Genomic DNA, 18,590 nt, shown 5'->3' on the forward strand with positions numbered 1-18,590 from the left:
ACACAACACCAAATAGATCAAATTAATACAAGTTCATACATAAAGTTCATACATAAAGTTCATATACAACACTTAATTAAATGCAACATACAAATAACTCTCTAGCTAAAGAATTTAAATGCAACAACAAATGCGATGAAGATTGCAACTAAGGTAACAATTGATCTAACAGCATAATGATACCAAGCCACACTATCAATGGCATATTTTCTAATCTTTCTAATCTTCAACCTCATTTTCTCCATCTTGATCTTGTGATCATCGACGACATCGGCAACATGCAACTCCAATTCCATCTTCTCCCCCTCAATTCTTTTCAATTTTTCTTTCAAATACTCGTTTTCTCTTTCAACTAAATTTAACCTCTCGACAATAGGGTCGGTTGGAATTTCCGGTTCACATACCTCCTAGATAAAAATATCTATGTCAACTTGATGGGCATAATTTGTCATAAACACGAAATGCAACAACTAGTTTTAAAAGAGAATATACCACATCCGAATCATAACAAGGACGAGGGCCGACGGGGACGGATATCAAAACCATGGCGCTATGTATAACAAACAACGTACAGGTAAGATAATTATATGAGTAACTATATATCCAAATCACATAAACATCAATTTGGTAATGTAAAACATTCATGAACAAGAGCCTCACCAGAAGGTGGTGCCGGCGACGGGACGGTGCGGGCGATCGACGATGGTTACGATGGAGATTTAGAAGGCACTAAGTAAACCACACCTACATATGCAAACTAAGTGTTATTTTTGACCTCAAATTGCATATAAATCAAATACTAGCAAATATAATTATTCCTCCCAAATTAATCACTATACAAAGCATTGCAAGAGCTAATCTAGCAATGAGAGTTGAAAGGACAAAGTTGCTAACCTTTGTGATCATTTGAATGGATGGGGGCCTTCAAATCTTGACAAATTTTGGGCAAAATTTGTGAGGAGCTCGAGGAGAGAGGGGGAAGAACAGAGGAAGTGAGGGGAAAGGGGAAGAACAGAGTGGCTCGGGGGGACGAAGGGTTTATGTACGTCGACCTTTAGTACCAGTTCGTGCCACGAACTGGTACTAAAGGTGTTGGACGGGCCCCAGACTGACAACACCCTGCCACCATCCTCTTTAGTACCGGTTCGTGCCACGAACCGGTACTATAGGTTCGCCAGGAACCGGTACTAATGAGAACGGACGGCTAGCCGTTGGAACCGGCACTAATGGACACATTAGTGCCGGCTCAAAACCAAACCGGCACTAATGTGTCTCATATTAGGTCCTTTTTCTACTAGTGCATCACTAGTCACGACACAAGGCCGAGACAGGGTTTTCATTCAAGCTCCCAGCACACCCTCGACCTCACATCAATCTGCACCGACGCCGACAAGCCCACCCATCACTACCACCACCAACGAACCTGATCGTGGACAAAGAAGCACCAAAAACCACCATAGTTGACCACACCACGCGGAGACTACCGACGGTCAAACTTCGGCACGAGGCGCCAAATCCATCAAGTGTCGACCGGGAGAAGGACTGCTGGACGCATCGCGAGCCGCCATGCCGTACCAAGCACCATGCCGGCAAGGGGTATAGGCACGCTGCCCGAGGCCAGGAGCCACCATGGATTCGGGTCGCAGTCATGCATCAAGCGCGTCAACGTGCACCATGCACGCCACAAAGCACCCACCAGAGACCAGATCTGAAACGCCCACGACACGCAACTGCACTTCCTCGTCGCCGCAGGCCCCTTGCACACCTTGCTGCCGCAGCACCATCATCACCTTCGAGCCCCTCGCACGCCCAGCGCCCTTGCCACTATACCCACGTAGCAGATCCACGCTGCCTACACCTCCCGCACGCCCAGGACGCCCGTCTGGACCCACCACGCGCAGATCTGCGTCAGCCAGATCCCTCAATGCGCCTCCCCACGTCGGAGCACGAGATCCGCGCAGGCCGCTAGAATCCGTGCTCCCCTTGCATCCCTCGCACACGCCTCACCTTGCCGGCGCTCCAGATCGCCGCGCCCCTCGAATCGACACGGCCACCCCGATGCAGCCACGCTGCACCGCCCCTACGCACGCCTCCCAGTGTTGAACCGCGGCCACTCCCAACCAGTGTGCACACTGGTGCGAGGCCAGCGCCCGAGATCCTGTCGTGGCTAGCAGCCCGTGCTGGCGTAGCACCAACACGAGGAGGAAATGGCCCGCTGCTGCTGAGCCGTGCAGGCTTTGCCCAGGCGGCGTTCGCTGACAGCGGCGAGGGGAGGAGAAGATGAAGGGCTTTGACTGGTGGCGGCTAGGGCTTTGACTGGCGGGAGCGACCTGAGGGGTTGTATTGTTCCTTCCCCAGGCCCATCGGAAGTAATTCTATATGCATGGATGATGCAACTATGTCGGACAGCTTGTCTTGCTGCATGGATGTTTGGTTCAACTAAACAAATGTTATCTCTCGCTTGGTTTTTGTGCATCACGGATGTTCCCAGTTGATGGATCATATAGTCATATGGTTCCATGTACTAAAGCACTTTGCCTCTATAATTTATTTTAGAGTGAATTCTACCTTTTACCCTATAATTGTACATTCACATATTACCCCATTTAGTAGAACCTATATTGAAATATCAGATTTTGGAGACTTTTAACATGGTTCTACCCCAGTTTTTCAATTTGCTTGTTTATGTTAGATAGGATCGACATGTTGCGTCAGTAATTCGTACAAAAATGTGTAAAGATCTGAGAGCATCATTGACGATCATGTCCAGACTTCTCTTGTCCATTTGTTCCATTCCTCGTCGTCGTCTAGATATTTTTGGACCGCGGCCGTCACCTCACACCTTGTTTCTTACCTTATTTTGTTTCTTTTTTCTGTTTTCTTTTTGTTTTTCCTAAATTCAAAATTTTCAAAAAATGTTTAGAATTTTATAACATGTTGAAATTCCCAATACTTTTCAAAATTATTCACGTTTAAAAAAATTGGAATTCCAAATTCCAATAAAAGTTCAAAATTCCAATTTTTTCCATTTTTCAAAAACCATCATCTTAAAATAGTTCGCCGTATTGAAGAAAAATGTTCAACGTATATTGGAAAATGTTCACTGTTTATAAAAAAATGCTCTTCATGTATAGAATTTTTCTTCAGCATGCATTTCAAAAAAAATCAGCATTATTTAAAAAAATGCTCAGTGTGTATTTGAATAAAGTTCACCGTACACTAAGAAAATGTTCTCATTTAAGAAAAGAATATTCGAAATTTGTTTATGATTTCAAAACATGTTCGCATTTCCAAGAAAATTTGTTATTTTTTCCAAGAAATAATGAAAATTAAAAAAACGGATCTGCCATTTAATTGGTACTTTAAACTTTAGGGCTGCTTTTCAGCCGTCGTCAGTGGCTAGCTCGTCTGGCTAGCACCGTTAGCATGCATGTCTATGTTGGGTTTCGACTCCTACTACATGTGGTTTTATATTTTTCACGAAATTCCCGCATTTGCTTAGCACTTGCATTGGCCTGGCCGTTTGGTCGCCACTTTTACCCAAAACTGAACTATTACGTACATTCGCCTAAAAAAATTAAATTACATACATTAATTAATATGTATACAATAGACGATTGTATAATTCATGAAAAGTCTATATTGCCTTTTATACGTTTTATGAGGGGGGTGTGAGATAACGTCGTACCCTAGCTCTGGGCGACGGCTTCGTGTTAAATAGCCAGGGGCGCAACTCCCTGGGTTAGCGTACAGATTGGATCGAGAGTACATCTTGAAGAACAAGGGATAGAATAGAGAGATATCTAGTTACAATGAGAACAGAATATTTGAACAAACTATCTCTATCTATCTAGGTTCGGTTGGCATCCTGTGGGCCGAAGACTATCACGTGGAAGCTCCATATGTGTCGTTTAACACCCTTCCTTAATCACAACTTTGTCAAGTTGAGATTACGCTTGAACTCCTCAAGATTCCTTGTGGGCAATGCCTTTGTAAATCCATCTGCAACCTGATCACGTGAATGCACAAAACGAATTTCCAATTGCCTGTTAGCAACTCTTTCTCTGACAAAATGGAAATCTATCTCAATATGTTTTGTTCTGGCATGAAACACTGGATTAGCAGATAAATAGGTAGCACCAAGGTTATCACACCATAAGCATGGGGCTTGAGTACATTTCACACCAACTCCCTCAACATGGACTGAACCCAGATAATCTCAGCTGTAGCATTTGCTAGTGCCTTGTACTCAGCTTCTGTACTGGACCTTGATACAGTTGCTTGTTTCTTTGCACACCATGATATCAAGTTTGGACCAAAGAACACTGCAAAACCACCAGTGGAGCGTCTGTCATCTAGACATCCAGCCTAGTCAGAGTCAGAAAAAGCACTAACAAGAGTAGATGACGACTTGCTAAAAGTAAGACCAAGATTCATAGTATCTTTCACATATCTCACTATGCGCTTTGCAGCCGTCCAATGAGTTTTGGTGGGAGCATGAAGAAACTGACATACTTTGTTCACAGCAAAAGAAATATCAGGTCTTGTCAACGTTAAGTATTGAAGTGCTCCCACTAAACTCTTGTATCTGGTACTATCCTCTTGATTCAAAGGTTCTCCTTCTGCAAGGGATAATTTCTTTGTACTAGACAATGGAGTTGGTGAGGACTTACACCCTTGCAACCCAACTCTTTTTACCAGATCATTGGCATATTTTTCCTGAGAGAGATGAAGACTATTTCCATGTTTCTTGACTTCAATCCCTAGAAAGAAATGCAAGTCTCCCAGATCTTTAAGAGCAAACTCAGCATTCAGATCCTTCAACAGTCCTGTCACTACCTCATCAGATGAACTTGTGACAATAATATCATCAATATAAATAAGAACAAATATGGATGTATTTGACTTATTGTAGATAAACAAAGACATGTCAGACTTAGAAGGAATGAAACCGAGTGTCTGCAATTTATGACTAAGTCGTGAGTACCATGCTCGAGGAGCCTGCTTCAGTCCATATAAAGCTTTGTCAAGTTTACACACATGAAATGGCTTGCTTTTGCTTACAAACCCAGGAGGTTGTTTCATGTAGACTTCCTCTTCCAGAACACCATGAAGGAACGCGTTCTTGACATCTAGCTGCCGAAGACTCCATCCCCTGGACACAGCAATGGACAGTACAAGACGAATAGTTGCAGCTTTCACAACAGGACTAAATGTGTCCTCGTAATCTATGCCATATTGTTGCTTAAAACCTTTTGCCACTAGTCTGGCCTTGTAGCGATCTATAGTTCCATCAGACTTTCTCTTGATTCTGTAGACCCACTTGCAATCAATTAAATTTTTACCTTGCTGTGGGGGAACGAGATGCCATGTTTTATTTTTCCGAAGTGCCATGCATTCTTCTTCCATGGCCTTTTTCCACCGTGCATCACTAAGTGCCTCCTCAAGAGTACTTGGTTCACCTGTTGAACATGCCAGGCCAAACTTTGTTATTTGCTTATAATTGACAGGTTTTGTTACCCCTTTCTGTAGACGTGTACGCTGAGAAACAGGTGCTGCTGTAGTATTGTCCGGCACAGAAGATCCAACCGCTGCACCGGTTGATCCCGAGGCAGATCCTTCTAGCGCCCCTGTCGCACCAGGGGAGGAGTCCACGGGATTTTCTGTGGCAGTGGTCTGCAGCAGCTGCGATACAGCCGGTGCAGAAGATCCCGCGCCTGGCTGCGGGTCCACTGGCGACCCATCATGATGCAATGATGGTGTGGGCCTGGGAAAATCCACGCCGGATCGCGCGCCGCCAGACGGATCAGCGCGGGGCTCCACGCCTGCCTCCTGTCTGCTGGGTGCGGCACCGGTTGGTTGTCGTCGGATGTAGTGGCGGGGCCCATCTGCGGGCCAGCGACCCCGCGTGTCGGCATCGAATTGATGGGCGCCGGAGGACACGCCCGAGCCAGTGGAGGGGCGCCGCGTGCCAGGCGCTGGGTCGCTGGAGGCGCGCCTGGCGGGCGACACGGGTTCCCGTGGGCTGCTGCCCTGCTGCTGCATCAATCCCAAAGCAGATTCGCTGCTGGGCTGCTGCAGTTCCAATCCCGATGAGGATCTGTGCCCCAGCCCTGGACACATAAAATGTGGGCTGATTTCATCACCGTTTTGGGTGATTTCTGCACCGTTTTCTCCACCGTTTTCACCTGCATCATCACAAAGCTCAAGTGCACGGTTATGAGAGTTAGTCAGTGATTGATCAACACAATTATTTTCCCCTTGATCAAGACCGGTGAGGCTAGATGGGAGGAGAAGAATTTCTTGACGAAGTAGTGCACCGGTGTTGGGATGAAGATCGGAAAACGGGAACTTCGTTTCATCAAAGACTACGTCACGAGAGATATATACTCGGCCCGTAGAAACATCGAGACCAACCTCTACAATGTGTCTATGCTTACGTTCGGCAGACCCGTTTTGTTGGTGAGCGTGCGGACAAGACACATGATGAGAGATTCCAAGTTTTTGGAAGAAAGAGTTTAGTTTCTCGTATTCCCCTCCCCAATCAGATTGGAGAGCAAGAATTTTACTATCAAATTGGCGTTCAACTAAAGCTTGAAAGTTGAGAAAAACTTGGAACACATCGGATCGTTTCTTAAGAAGATGGATCCAAGAGAACTTGCTGTAATCGTCAATGAAACTCACATAGTATGTATGTCTACCAAGAGAAGAGGGGGTAGGACCCCAGACATCAGAAAAGATAAGTTGCAATGGTTTGGTAGAAATCTCTACTCCTAATGGAGCAGTTGGTAGGATTGCGTCCACGGTTTATTTTCGTCTGGTTATATTTCGTTTGGTTTATTTTCGTCCGGTTTATTTTCGTCTCATATCCCACCACCATATCTCCTCACATTGATTTTTTTACCCTCACAATAAAACTTTCCTAACTTTTCCAAAGTTTCCTAACTAGACACGTTATAAACGGGCATGTACCGATAGCACGTTATCAATTAATAAAATTTTGTTTTATGACAATCAATTCCAAATCCTAATTTTCCTAATGCATCGATCTTTGCCTTTTTTAAGTAGTTATTTTGATAGGGAGGGTTTATCCACGAAAATCATCCCTCCATCGTCGGCTGCATCCCTCACCCACGTCGCTGTTGCAGGATCTTCATCCGTCATCCTGAGCAATTGGGGCGGCGATGCGGGCGAGCTTCACGATAGTGGGGAGGACCAGGCCGCGGTAAAGGCAGGTCATGCGCTCCTCACGCTCCACGAACGGAACCTGCGCACGGAGGCGGTAGCGCGGGGTGGCAGCCGGCAATGAGGCGGCCGCGCTACGTGACGAGCTACGGGTCCCCCTTTGTGATGTTTTGGCATCGCTCCTTCATCGCACATCCTCAGGTTCCTCTTGCCCTTCCCTTCCTCTGTCCTCCTCTCCCATCTCTATGCTTTCACGTGCATCCAGTTTTGATTCCTCGTGTGATATATACCAAACATAGGTACGTCAATTCACTTCCTTCCCTTCCCTTCGTCCCTCGGTCCCACGCTCGTGGCGCTGAAGTGGTGGCAACAGGCGATGGCGGTGGTGTCGCTGATGGCGGCGAGGACAGCATGTGGCAGCTCCCGAAGCATGAACACGACCGCACCTCGGGCCTGCCGTCTGCCAAGATATGGGTGAGTTCTCGTGCTGCCAACCATAAACCCTCATGTCCTACAAATTCCTCAAACCCTACCGTCTTGATCCCGTCCACGCTCTGATCCAAAGGACGATGCAGCTCTGGCCGATTGACAATGGAGGTTTGGGATCCTTCCTCTCAGCACCCACTCCTGGAAGAATCAGCAGTGCGCCACGCCGATTGAACCCCGTCGAGATCACTCGCCAAGATTGCTATTCTGAAGTTTATTGTAAAGAAAGTGAAGAGTGAGACAGGATCCGTTTATTTTCAACCGGTTTATTTTCAACCGGTTTATTTCCATCAAATTACCCCCACCCCCACGCCCACCCACCGAAACGCGCCCAGCGAACCGGGGAGAGATCCATTGATTTGGCTAAGGTAGGAAAGAATCTATTATTTGTTTGCTAAAGCAAATTGCATTAATGGGAGAGATCCGTTGATTTGGCTAAGGTAGGAAAGAATCTATTATTTGTTTGCTAAAGCAAATTGCATTAATGAAAGAGATCCGTTGATTTGGCTAAGATAGGAAAGAATGTATTATTTGTTTTCTAAAGAAAATTGCATTAATGAGAGAGATTTGTTGATTTGGCTAAGATAGGCGGTTTTGAGTAAAGTTATCTTTACTGTAGACATATAATGACAATTAATCAAGTATCAACATCATTGCATGCTTATTGTGTGGAATGTGTGTCCCAATGTTGACAGAAGGTATAAAAAGATTGTCTTGGAATTATTATTGTCTTGGGAAGATATTGCCCTGAATTCTCATTTCTCATCAGAAATTTAGTATCCATTTTCGTTGATCTTATTTGCAACATGTACAAGTCAGTAATAATCTAAGGGGGTGCCCTACCGGAGAAGATTATGATAGTTGGACAAGAAACTTGGTACTGTCGTGTAAGGTAAAGGTAGGAGAAATAGGAGATAAAAGCATGCATGGTGGGAGAAGAAAGTCGAATGTCGCGTGGTAGCTCAGACATGGAGTGTGGAAGAAAGACAATGACGAGATGTATGTATCTACTAGATCATGACCATGAGATATCATCCCATAGAAATGACCTTTGACTCTCATGTCACATGAATTTTCTCTTTGTATATATATATTTGTTAATCCGTGGCAACGCACGGACACTTAGCTAGTACTTGTAGAAACTGGATAGGGTAACTGATGACTTTTGGCCTTTTGGCATGAATCACAAATTGTTTCGACATCACGCTCTCCAACATATGGGAGCTTATTTTTCCTAAGCAATCGCTCGACTAAAGAAAAAGATGCATGTCCTAAACGATCGTGCCACCGTGTTGAAGACACTTTGGTGGCACTAAACACTTGTTTATTCAATCTTCTAATCTCCGGAATCAAGGGATAGAGTCCACGAACGCATCTACCTCGATAGAGGACCTTCTTCGTTGCCTGATCCTTGATCAAAAAGAAGAAAGGGTGAAATTCAAGAAAGACATGATTGTCAATGGTAATGCGGTGAACAGAAAGAAGATTTTTTGAAGCACTAGGGACATGCAAGATTCTTTTGAGGTGAATTTTTCTGTGAGGGGTTTTTATAATTGAGTGACCAATATGGCTAATTCTCATACCTTCTCCACTGGGCGACGGCTTCGTGTTAAATAGCCAGGGGCGCAACTCCCTGGGTTAGCGTACAGATTGGATCGAGAGTACATCTTGGAGAACAAGGGATAGAATAGAGAGATATCTAGTTACAATGAGAACAGAATATTTGAACAAACTATCTCTATCTATCTAGGTTCGGTTGGCATCCTGTGGGCCGAAGACTATCACGTGGAAGCTCCATATGTGTCGTTTAACAGGGTGTACCAAAGCAGGGCTCTTTTAGAGCAAGTTAGTGACACTAACAACTAAATAGAACAGAATCTGAGCAAATTATACAAATAGTTCAAGAGAAGGCAAGCTACTGATTCGAGCCTGGTGCAGATTGCTGGAAAGCTACGCTGAATCCCTAGTCCTTGAAAAGCAATCCCAACTGAAGCTCACATGTGCGCCTCACATGTGCAAGGAAAGAAAAGAGCAGCTACGGGTACTCCATTAAAGCTAAATAAGTGTTGGAACTTCCAGATGTTGGTTGTGCCGGTGGTGATTTTTGTGTGTTTGGGAACAGTGAAACGATTTGGTCCAATGTTATGTTCTTAAATCAAGTTCTACAGAAGGTAATTTTCTAAGTGATTTGGCACTGCCTCATGTGGTGTTCCTGCTTTACAAAAGATGCTTTTCCACAACATCAAAGTTTTTTAACACAAGTGGTAGACTAAGCCAAAAGACCACCATTTCTTTCATTAAAAAAAATATGATACGGGAGACCACAGGGAAAATAAAGAATCTCCATTTAACTAATCAAAGGAATTGAAGACAGCTCAACATTATGTCCTAAGCTTATTATTCTGGGTCTTTTTCTTGCGACAAATTAGAGCAACCACTGAGGACTGAGCAGCCTCATCTAGCTGCAAGAGCAACTACCATCTTTGTGGCAAACCCCAGTAACACAGCCCAGTTTTTTGCAGGCAGTAACACAACCATCAGGCGTACAATTGTACTGGTAGGGTTCACGGCCCCGGCATTCGTTGGCTTCCAGACCTATGCCAGCAAAAAAATAAGTGCATCAGAACGGAGAGCAGTTCCTAATTAAACTCAGATACTATGAAAACACAATGTAGTGTGCAACAAAAACAGGCACAACAATTAGCAGTATGTTATATCCCATTGTCATCGTTGAAGTTATGATGAAATCAATATACCAGGATGGAGTCAACAACCACCATTATGGGCAGTACTGGGAGTTCAAGTAAACGGGTGCTAATTATAAATATCTACTAGATCCCAGAAACCAAAAAAATCCTCTATAATTGATAAGCTCTCCTCGAAATAGATGTACCTATGTTGATCTCTGATACTTGACTCGACAAGCAAGTGGATGAGATCATCAAAAGAACCATCAAGCACAGAAACCTTGAGTTGATTGGAGCCATAGCAAAAGTTCTTTACTGTTTCTTTGGTTCCTTCTCCTATTGTCCTTTTGTACTGGTTGTTGTGCTTTCATTCTGCTACTGTTTATATAGAGGCGCCTTCCAGTGCAATTTTTGCCGTTTAATTACTTCCTGCATTAGTGTTTCCTTTGAATGGTTCGCGGTAATTATTCAAGATCCTCCAATAATACGCGCATCATGGAATATCCTGTGGGTATGAATTTATTCGCTACAAAATATACCATACAAAATTAATTAGTACTCCTATTCCATAACAGGATTATGTCAGTTATTGGCTCCTAAAAATTACCATACCAAATTTATTAGTTTTCCATGACAACATTATGGCATTTATTGGTTCCCAAAAATTACATACTACAAATTTGTTTGACATCCCGTAACAAGATCGTGCCATTTACCGTCTCCCACAAATTACATACCAAATTAGTTATAGTATTCCATATAGAGTACAAGATTACGGCATTTACTGTTTCCCGCAAATTAAATACGAAATTAATTAGCATTCTATAACAAGATTATTGCATTTATTGGCTTCCAAATTACATACGCAATTGATAAGTATTTCGCCACGATATCATAAACCGTGTATCAAAAATTTGTCATCTTGATAGCTTCCATATAAAGGAGGATTACCCCCGGTCTCTGCAGGTTTCCATATTTGCTACCTAGGTTCCTGATTTATACTAAAATTTTCGATCATTCCAAGACAGATGCAACCTGAATTACTTCAAAACCTTATGTTGCACAATGACTATACTGGCTCGTGCAATGCATTGTCCAGAAATAGGCAATGATGTGGAGACTATTCAAGTTAATGATGTGAAGCAAATAACACTACGATCCATCTCATCAGACACTGCTTTCTCAGCATCAAACATGCTAATAATATATTTTTTTGGCTCGCCAGTGCATATATTGATAACTAACCTGGTATTACCGATGAGCAGGGAATCGCATGAGGAGATGTAAAATTCTTGAACTCTTACATGTAAAACCAGTAGCAACCAGAACTTGTCCGGTGGCTGAGGGATATGGTATTATCTCAAGAAATGTACATCTGCTAGGCACTTTAAGTTAGATAATTTGGTATTTTGCAACCATTACTATCCACTGATCATCGTCTTGGCATTTTTGTTTTGGCAATGTCACAATTGCAAGTTGGTCAATGATATGATTAATCTGTAGAAGCAATGAAACACGATTTGGTCAGATGTGCATCAGAGTTGAAATGATTTCTTTGTGACAACTGAAAAAGTAAAAAAGATAAATGGCGAATACCGCAGAGAGCTAGATACTTTAACTGAAGATAGTACATGCATGTACAGAATAATGTAAATTTAGTTGATATAATATTCATGTCAATCATACTGAGTTTTTTGCTTCCATTAGAATTGAGCCACATACATAATGCACACCAAGATTACACAATACACAAAGTTGGATTCCTTGGAGACTGCCCTTATAAACAATTCAGCAACCTTACATTAACAACACTGTAGCAGTCCCCGTAAATATAAAATGTCATGGTCAACAGTGCCAAGCAAGTGAAAAAAAAGAGGAAGTACAAAGCTATCGATCACTTTTTTTTTACCTGCTATGGAAAAAATATATGCTACAGCTGATCTCATAAACAAGATAGGAGTAAAAAAGACCAGACAACATTTGTCAATGATTGGTAAATTGGATGCAGAAGATCTTTTATTTGTTTCTTCCTTTCTCATTTTGTCAGAGTGACCTCGCAAAACATTGCATCTTCTTTTCCCTTTTAGGTTCATGCATGATAAACTTATTCACCAGTTGTACCACATTTTTACTAGAGAGGTCGGGGTAAGGAGGAGTCCGTAAAGAGAGATCTGAAGGATTGGAGTATCACCAAAGAACTAGCAATGGACAGGGGTGCGTGGAAGCTTGCTATCCATGTGCCAGAACCATGAGTTGGTAGCGAGATCTTATGGGTTTCACCTCTAGCCTACCCCAACTTGTTTGGGACTAAAGGCTTTGTTGTTGTTGTTGTTGTTGTATGTCTTCTATATACTGAATAATTTAAAGATTATGCATGTATCCAACTGTTAACTAATGACCGCACAATGTACCTAAGCCAAATCAATAAATTACCAACAACACACTTTCTGTAATGGCCAAGCATGTAAACAGAAACCCAAACAAATTCCACCTGTCATCAGATATGCTATTTATAAAACCATATAAGCTTTCTGCAGAGTCCAAGCAATGAAGAATGTAGACTGATGCTCTTTCATTTTCAGATTGCCTTATCATGCATACCATTGGGACCTCAGTGCAGGAACTCGACGAAATCAGATTCAGGAAGTCAAATCCTACCATGAAGGTAATCATCAGGAACCATGGCTTGCAGTTAGTAATAGCATGACAAATAGCAAATTGATGCGGCATTGTATCATGCACGGTGATATACTTGAAGCATATTGAAGTGGAGAAATTGATTGCATCAATTGTAAAGCTCGGTTGGGAACTGCGTACTTACTTTTTGCTAAAGGTAAAATCTCAGGCCCATCATCCAAACAATCAGCTGTGGAGCTACAAAGATAAAGTTAACAGTTGTAAAACAAGCAAGTGACGCCAACAATTAAGTAGAACTGAACCTGTTGTTTAGTCATGCTGGCTCCCGTTTACCTGTAATAGGGTTAGTTATTGTTGTGGTGCTGTCTAGGTTTCCGCCCCACAGGGCACGTTATGATGACGAGCATGCACGGTGGGTTTCCTGGCAGTACTTGAACTCGCTTTCCTCTCTTTCCCGTCTCCTGTAGAACTCTCTAGCCTGGTTCAAAAAAAATTAAATAGAACAGAAGACATAACTGTATATTAAACATGCATGGACCTATCAATTGATAGATAAGCCATAAATTCAGGGCTGTTGGATATTATGATTCAAGTTGCTCACCAAATAACTTCCAAACAAGTTGGCACAGTAGTGCCTAAAGATCGAATTATTTGAGAGACAAAATAAACATCAGATGATATGTTGCATGGAGCTATTTTATCTTGCTTAATAGCATTCCAAGGAAAGTAGCAGCCACCCCACCCCTCTCACATGCTCTTCTATATGGCAAATGTTACTTGGAATGCAGAGTTTGGATTTTTGGAGTTTGATAGTTTCAGGTAGCTGGATAATCCAGGTCTACAGCGAGCTTGAACTGAGAGCATTTAACTTTGTTGTATTAGAGATTTCTATGGGGCACCCTGCCTCCTTGTTATAAAAAAAAGATTCAAAATTGCATACCATGACACAAATAGAATACGGTAACAACTCACAACCTTTCGCTGGCAGCATGCTACACCAAGGTAGACACAATCACCACTAATTCAAAGATCTTTTATTGCCCAATCTCAGTTAGGTGTCATTCCAGGGCATTGCTCAGAAGTATGTCAAGATAGTATTCATTCCGACTCTCTATCCAACATGCGATATGGACATGAAGCTAGTGAACACTATAGATTGGCATGGCATGCACAGATTCACAACTATAAGTAAAAGGATCCAAATTAAATAAATAAAAACTAAACTTTATACCTATAGGTGTATAGGTGTGCACTCGCAACAGAGGTCAACAACAGTCATTGATCAAACCTCTGCTAAGAAAACATTACTTCAGAATTCAGCTCCTCCTGTTGCCTAGCTACAAATACATAGTGAAAGGAGAGAACAATCATCATCGCATAACCATGGAATCTGAGCAAAGGATACAAATAGTTCAGGAGAAGGCAAGCAACTGAACCTGTTACAAGGCAACGAATTCAGCTCATCCCTTGTTTCATGCCGTGGACTGGGATGCCACATTCTTGAAACACCAACAACTTCAGAGCATATGGGCGTAAAATAAGCACAAATCTCAAAACCTTCCAGATCTTATCTGCATCTAATTCAGTGAATCAGTCATTTTAGTTAGGCACATCCTTCATCAGAATATTTGCAGCTAAGAACATGTCCACATGGCTGAATCCACAAATAATACGAAGCATAAGACAATAGGTTACAAACCCACAGTTCAGTATCCAAACAGCATAGCGTTGCATGTTTCCATACAGATGTAAGTAAACCCGATAAATGAAATGATCTGATACCAAATCATTTATATTTTCAAAGTAACAGGGTTATATAGGAATGGATGATGCATGGATGTTACATGTCCAAACTTAAATTATTTTACAGACAATGGAAACCCTACTAATTAAGAGAGTCATTGATCTTGAATATAACTTAAGGATGGAGTAGATATGTGATACTCTTCCAAATTACAGCAGTGGAGAGACTAGACCGGCCACTGCGACAATTGGACTACGCACGACATGTTTGCTGGACACCCAGCTGATACTTCCCTCCAGAGACTTTTCCCTGCCATTGCGATGCCTGCTCACCGTCATGCTGTAAGTTATCTTTTCTCCAGCCTTGGAGAACATCAGTGTCTCTGGGTAGACTCGCACTGTGAGAGACTTGGGAACCTCCATCTTCAGTGTGTATATGGAATTTTCTGGCCCCACATTTGTCACAGTTCTGTTCACTGTGAATGGCTTTTTCTTGAGTGGCACCGTTATGGTAGGGTAGTTGAGCTGTGCTTCTGGTATCTTGGGAAGCATTTTGCAGGACAACATCGGGTCCCGCGCAATGACTGCCAAACCTTTATCACCAAGGAGAGCACATATGTAGCCGGCATATTCAGTAATACCAAGGTCATACACAAGGCCTGGATCAATAGCCTTTGTAGGATTGACATGGCCAGCACCCATGGCATATGCGGTTGCCCTCTGATGCTGCTCATCCAAGATCGGGCCACCAGTGCTGTCCGTGATGTCAGCTGTGGTGAGGATGGCTGACTTGGTAGCAGCAGCAGACCAGTCAGGATGGGAGCTCTTGATAAGTGCAGCAACGCCACTGACATGTGGAGTCGACATGGACGTCCCGGATTTAATGTGGAATGGCCCAGATCCAAGCATGGTGAGCGGTGGCCATGCAGCAATGACATTGAGCCCGGGTGCTAATATATCTGGCTTGAGCACACCGGGGCTGAACGTGCTAGGACCACGGGATGAGAATGCCGCAACAGTGGGAGATGGACGGACACCAAGCACAGTGTTCTTGTATATGACTTTGGCACTGGCTTTGCTTGTTGTCCTCACATACTCTATGATATTGTTGCCATCAGCCACGGTAACCTGTACAACATTGCCATAGTCCTCGAGAAGGGTGGTGAAACCAGCAGCTTTCCTATTTATCAGAACTACGCCAGCCGCACCAGCACTCATGATGCCACAGATGTCAAATTTATTGATTGACGGCCCAGTGTCATTCATTGGTCCTGTGCTATGGCAAATCACAATTTTGCCGGCCACATTTCTTCCAGGCGACGACTTGCAGTGTTTGTCCAGATACAAAGGAAAGGGCTTGGGCTTGGAGCTTGAGTTTGAAACCTGGTTAAAAGCTTCTCCATTGATGTGATTGCCGTTCCCAAGCTGCACAACAGTCTCGAAGCTTCGGTCCACTGAGCCAGCTGCGACTGTGAGCAACCATGGTGCAGAATTAGCAATAAAAAACTCTGGTCCGTTATTGCCAGCTGCAGCCACAACAACAATGCCCTTTGCTACCGCACTGAGTGCCCCAATGACGACCGGGTCTCGACTGAACTCAACATCAAACACAGGGGCGAGGGAGAGCGAGAGCACATCAACCCCATCCTTGATAGCTTCATCTATCCCGGCAACTATGTCAGCGGAGTCACATCCACGAAGCGTGCACATGCTGTACATGGCCAGATGTGCACGTGGAGCAGTCCCGGCTGCTGTGCCCCTGCCGAGGCCCTGGGCCGAGGCACCACTGACAAAGTTCCCAGCAGCAGTGGACGAGGTATGTGTCCCATGCCCTATGACATCTCCAGAGTCATTGACGGTGATGAACTTCGCACCAATCAATTTGTTATTGCAATGGGCAGCAGCAGTACCATGGCATGAACCCTTCCACTTTGATGGAGGTGGCGGGATGCCATTGTCATCAAAGGAAGGATGCGCCGCATAGATGCCGGTGTCAACTACACCGATGATGACTCCCTTGCCGTAGTTGGTGTCTCTCCACAACCCGGCATCCCTCTTGAGCCCAAGAAATTCTTGGGTGTGAGTGGTGGTGGGGCGCCAGAGCTGGTTTGGAAACGCCCGCACAAACTCTGCCCTCTTGGACACGAGAGCAAGCTCGGCTTCAGTGAGCCTGGCGGCAAACCCGGTGAAGACGTTGGTGTAGGTATGGATGAGGCGTGGCTCATCGGAGCCGGCAAGAGGCGTTGGCAGGAAGGAATCCTGCCACCAGCGGTGGTCTTCATCGCTGCCGGCGTCGACGGGTGGCCTCAAGAGCACAATATATGTGCTATGGTTTGGAGAGAGGCCTGCACCTAGGTCGTCGCATACCGCAGGTGCAGGAGCATGCAGGAGCATGAGGTTGAGCGAGAAAAGTGAGATCAGGAGGTTGGCCAAGGATGCCATGGCTTGAGCTGAGGTGGTGGTGATGGAAGGAAGCGAGAGGTAGAGAGGACGACCGGGCTGCTGGTGGTGGTAGCACGGCGCAGAGGAGCAAATGCTTCTTCCTCTTTCTCTTTCTCTTTGGTGGTGGTGGAAGCACGGTGGAGAGGAGCAAATGCTTCTTCCTCTTTCTCTTGGTGGTGGTGGTGGTGGTGGTGTAAGCACGGTGGAGAGCAGAAAATGCTTCTTCCTCTTCTCTTGGTTTTGGGAGAGAAAGAAAGGGGGGCAGAGCACAAGCACAGCAATGGCTTTGGGCCTCAACGTTAAATGCTGCGTGCTGAACATTGCACGCACGCCTAGATGCTCCTGTGCCTATATGTGAGTCAAATCACATTGTTCTGTGCGGTTCTCCTGGCACACAAGTGATGCCCTGACACCCCTAAATGGCGTAGGGAGACGCTCGTGTCGAGCTCGCGCTGGTCGAGAGAAAGCCTCCGCAAGAGAGAGAAGCTGAGCTTCCATCTATGGGAAAAGAGGAAGCTCCGCTGCTGGTGGGTGGTGGTGGAAGGAAGTGACCGAGAGGAGGACGCTATGTGTCGAGTGTTGCGCTAGCGTGGTTTCAGTTTCAGCTAAATTAAAATCAAAATAGCGGGGCGGGACAAGATGGAAAAAATCAAAGCATCAGGATTAGGATTCGGCAAAGCACACAAAGGGCAAGGCTATCCTTCATAGACACTGGTGTGTGTCGAGCTTGCGCTGGTGGAGAGAAAGCCTCCAAGCAAACAAAGGTTCGACCGCGTCAGCACGCAGCTTGCAGAGCTGATGGGGAAAATGGTGGAGGAGGGAACAGAGAAGTGACCCAAAGGGAGAGAGGACTAGTGGCGGTGGTGGACTGGTGGTGGGTGCACTGCAAGAGAGAGGTTGAGCTTCCATGATTCCATCTATGGAAAAAGAGGAAGCTACGCTGCTGGTGGGTGGTGGTGAAAGTGGCCGAGAGGACGACGCTGCGTGTCGAGTGTTGCGCTAGCCTGGTTTAAGTTTCAGTTGAATTAAAACCAAAATGGCGGGGCGGGACACGATGTTTACAGCGGAGTTAAACCATAATTAGCGCTTTTTGATGAAAAAAACAGTAGTAAATCAAAGCATTAGGATTTGGAAAAGAGAGGGGGGAGGAGCTCAGCTTGCCTGGCGCCATGGATGATCTGGACGAGCCACACCGTCGCCTTCGTGGCGCGGAAGCTGAAGCAGCCGGCGCCTCCTCGCCGCTACACAATCCATACGGTGCCTCCCTCCCTCCCGTACTCCAGCAACTCGCCGGCGCTGCGCCTGCCGACCCCTTGCGCTCCGCCTCGGGCCCTCGGCGACGAACTCCTGCCGCGACCTTCGGGCCGGGGCGCCGCTCTGCGTCTCCCGCCCGCGGCTGCCTCGCACTTG

General features: G+C 44.9%; 1 protein-coding gene and 1 long non-coding RNA gene across 16 annotated transcripts; one reads left to right on the forward strand and one right to left on the reverse strand.

The window, feature by feature from the left end:
* Positions 1-7,239: 7,239 nt before the first annotated feature.
* Positions 7,240-8,123, forward strand: LOC119304965. Of its 2 annotated transcripts, none has more exons than XR_005148490.1 (3): positions 7,240-7,386; positions 7,485-7,659; positions 7,761-8,123. It is a non-coding gene; the product is annotated as an uncharacterized LOC119304965 (long non-coding RNA). The 2 variants fall into 2 exon arrangements; XR_005148497.1 differs by having other exon boundaries at positions 7,751-7,825.
* Positions 8,124-9,941: 1,818 nt separating this feature from the next.
* Positions 9,942-18,331, reverse strand: LOC119333981 (subtilisin-like protease). Of its 14 annotated transcripts, none has more exons than XM_037606724.1 (8): positions 14,432-18,331; positions 14,227-14,332; positions 13,329-13,473; positions 13,180-13,224; positions 12,960-13,012; positions 11,604-11,855; positions 10,565-10,884; positions 9,942-10,266 (listed from the first exon to the last, which is right to left on the reverse strand). In XM_037606724.1, the coding sequence occupies exon 1, from the start codon at positions 17,499-17,501 to the stop codon at positions 14,949-14,951; it is 2,553 nt and encodes an 850-aa protein (XP_037462621.1). In that variant the 5' UTR covers positions 17,502-18,331; the 3' UTR covers positions 9,942-10,266; positions 10,565-10,884; positions 11,604-11,855; positions 12,960-13,012; positions 13,180-13,224; positions 13,329-13,473; positions 14,227-14,332; positions 14,432-14,948. The 14 variants fall into 14 exon arrangements, with proteins under 14 accessions (XP_037462621.1, XP_037462573.1, XP_037462578.1 ...); XM_037606676.1 differs by having other exon boundaries at positions 13,180-13,232; XM_037606681.1 differs by having other exon boundaries at positions 12,850-13,012; positions 13,180-13,232.
* Between the last annotated feature and the right edge of the window lie 259 nt (positions 18,332-18,590).

Source organism: Triticum dicoccoides, chromosome 1B (genome assembly GCF_002162155.2).
Source record: "Triticum dicoccoides isolate Atlit2015 ecotype Zavitan chromosome 1B, WEW_v2.0, whole genome shotgun sequence".
Classification (NCBI taxonomy): Eukaryota; Viridiplantae; Streptophyta; class Magnoliopsida; order Poales; family Poaceae; genus Triticum; species Triticum dicoccoides.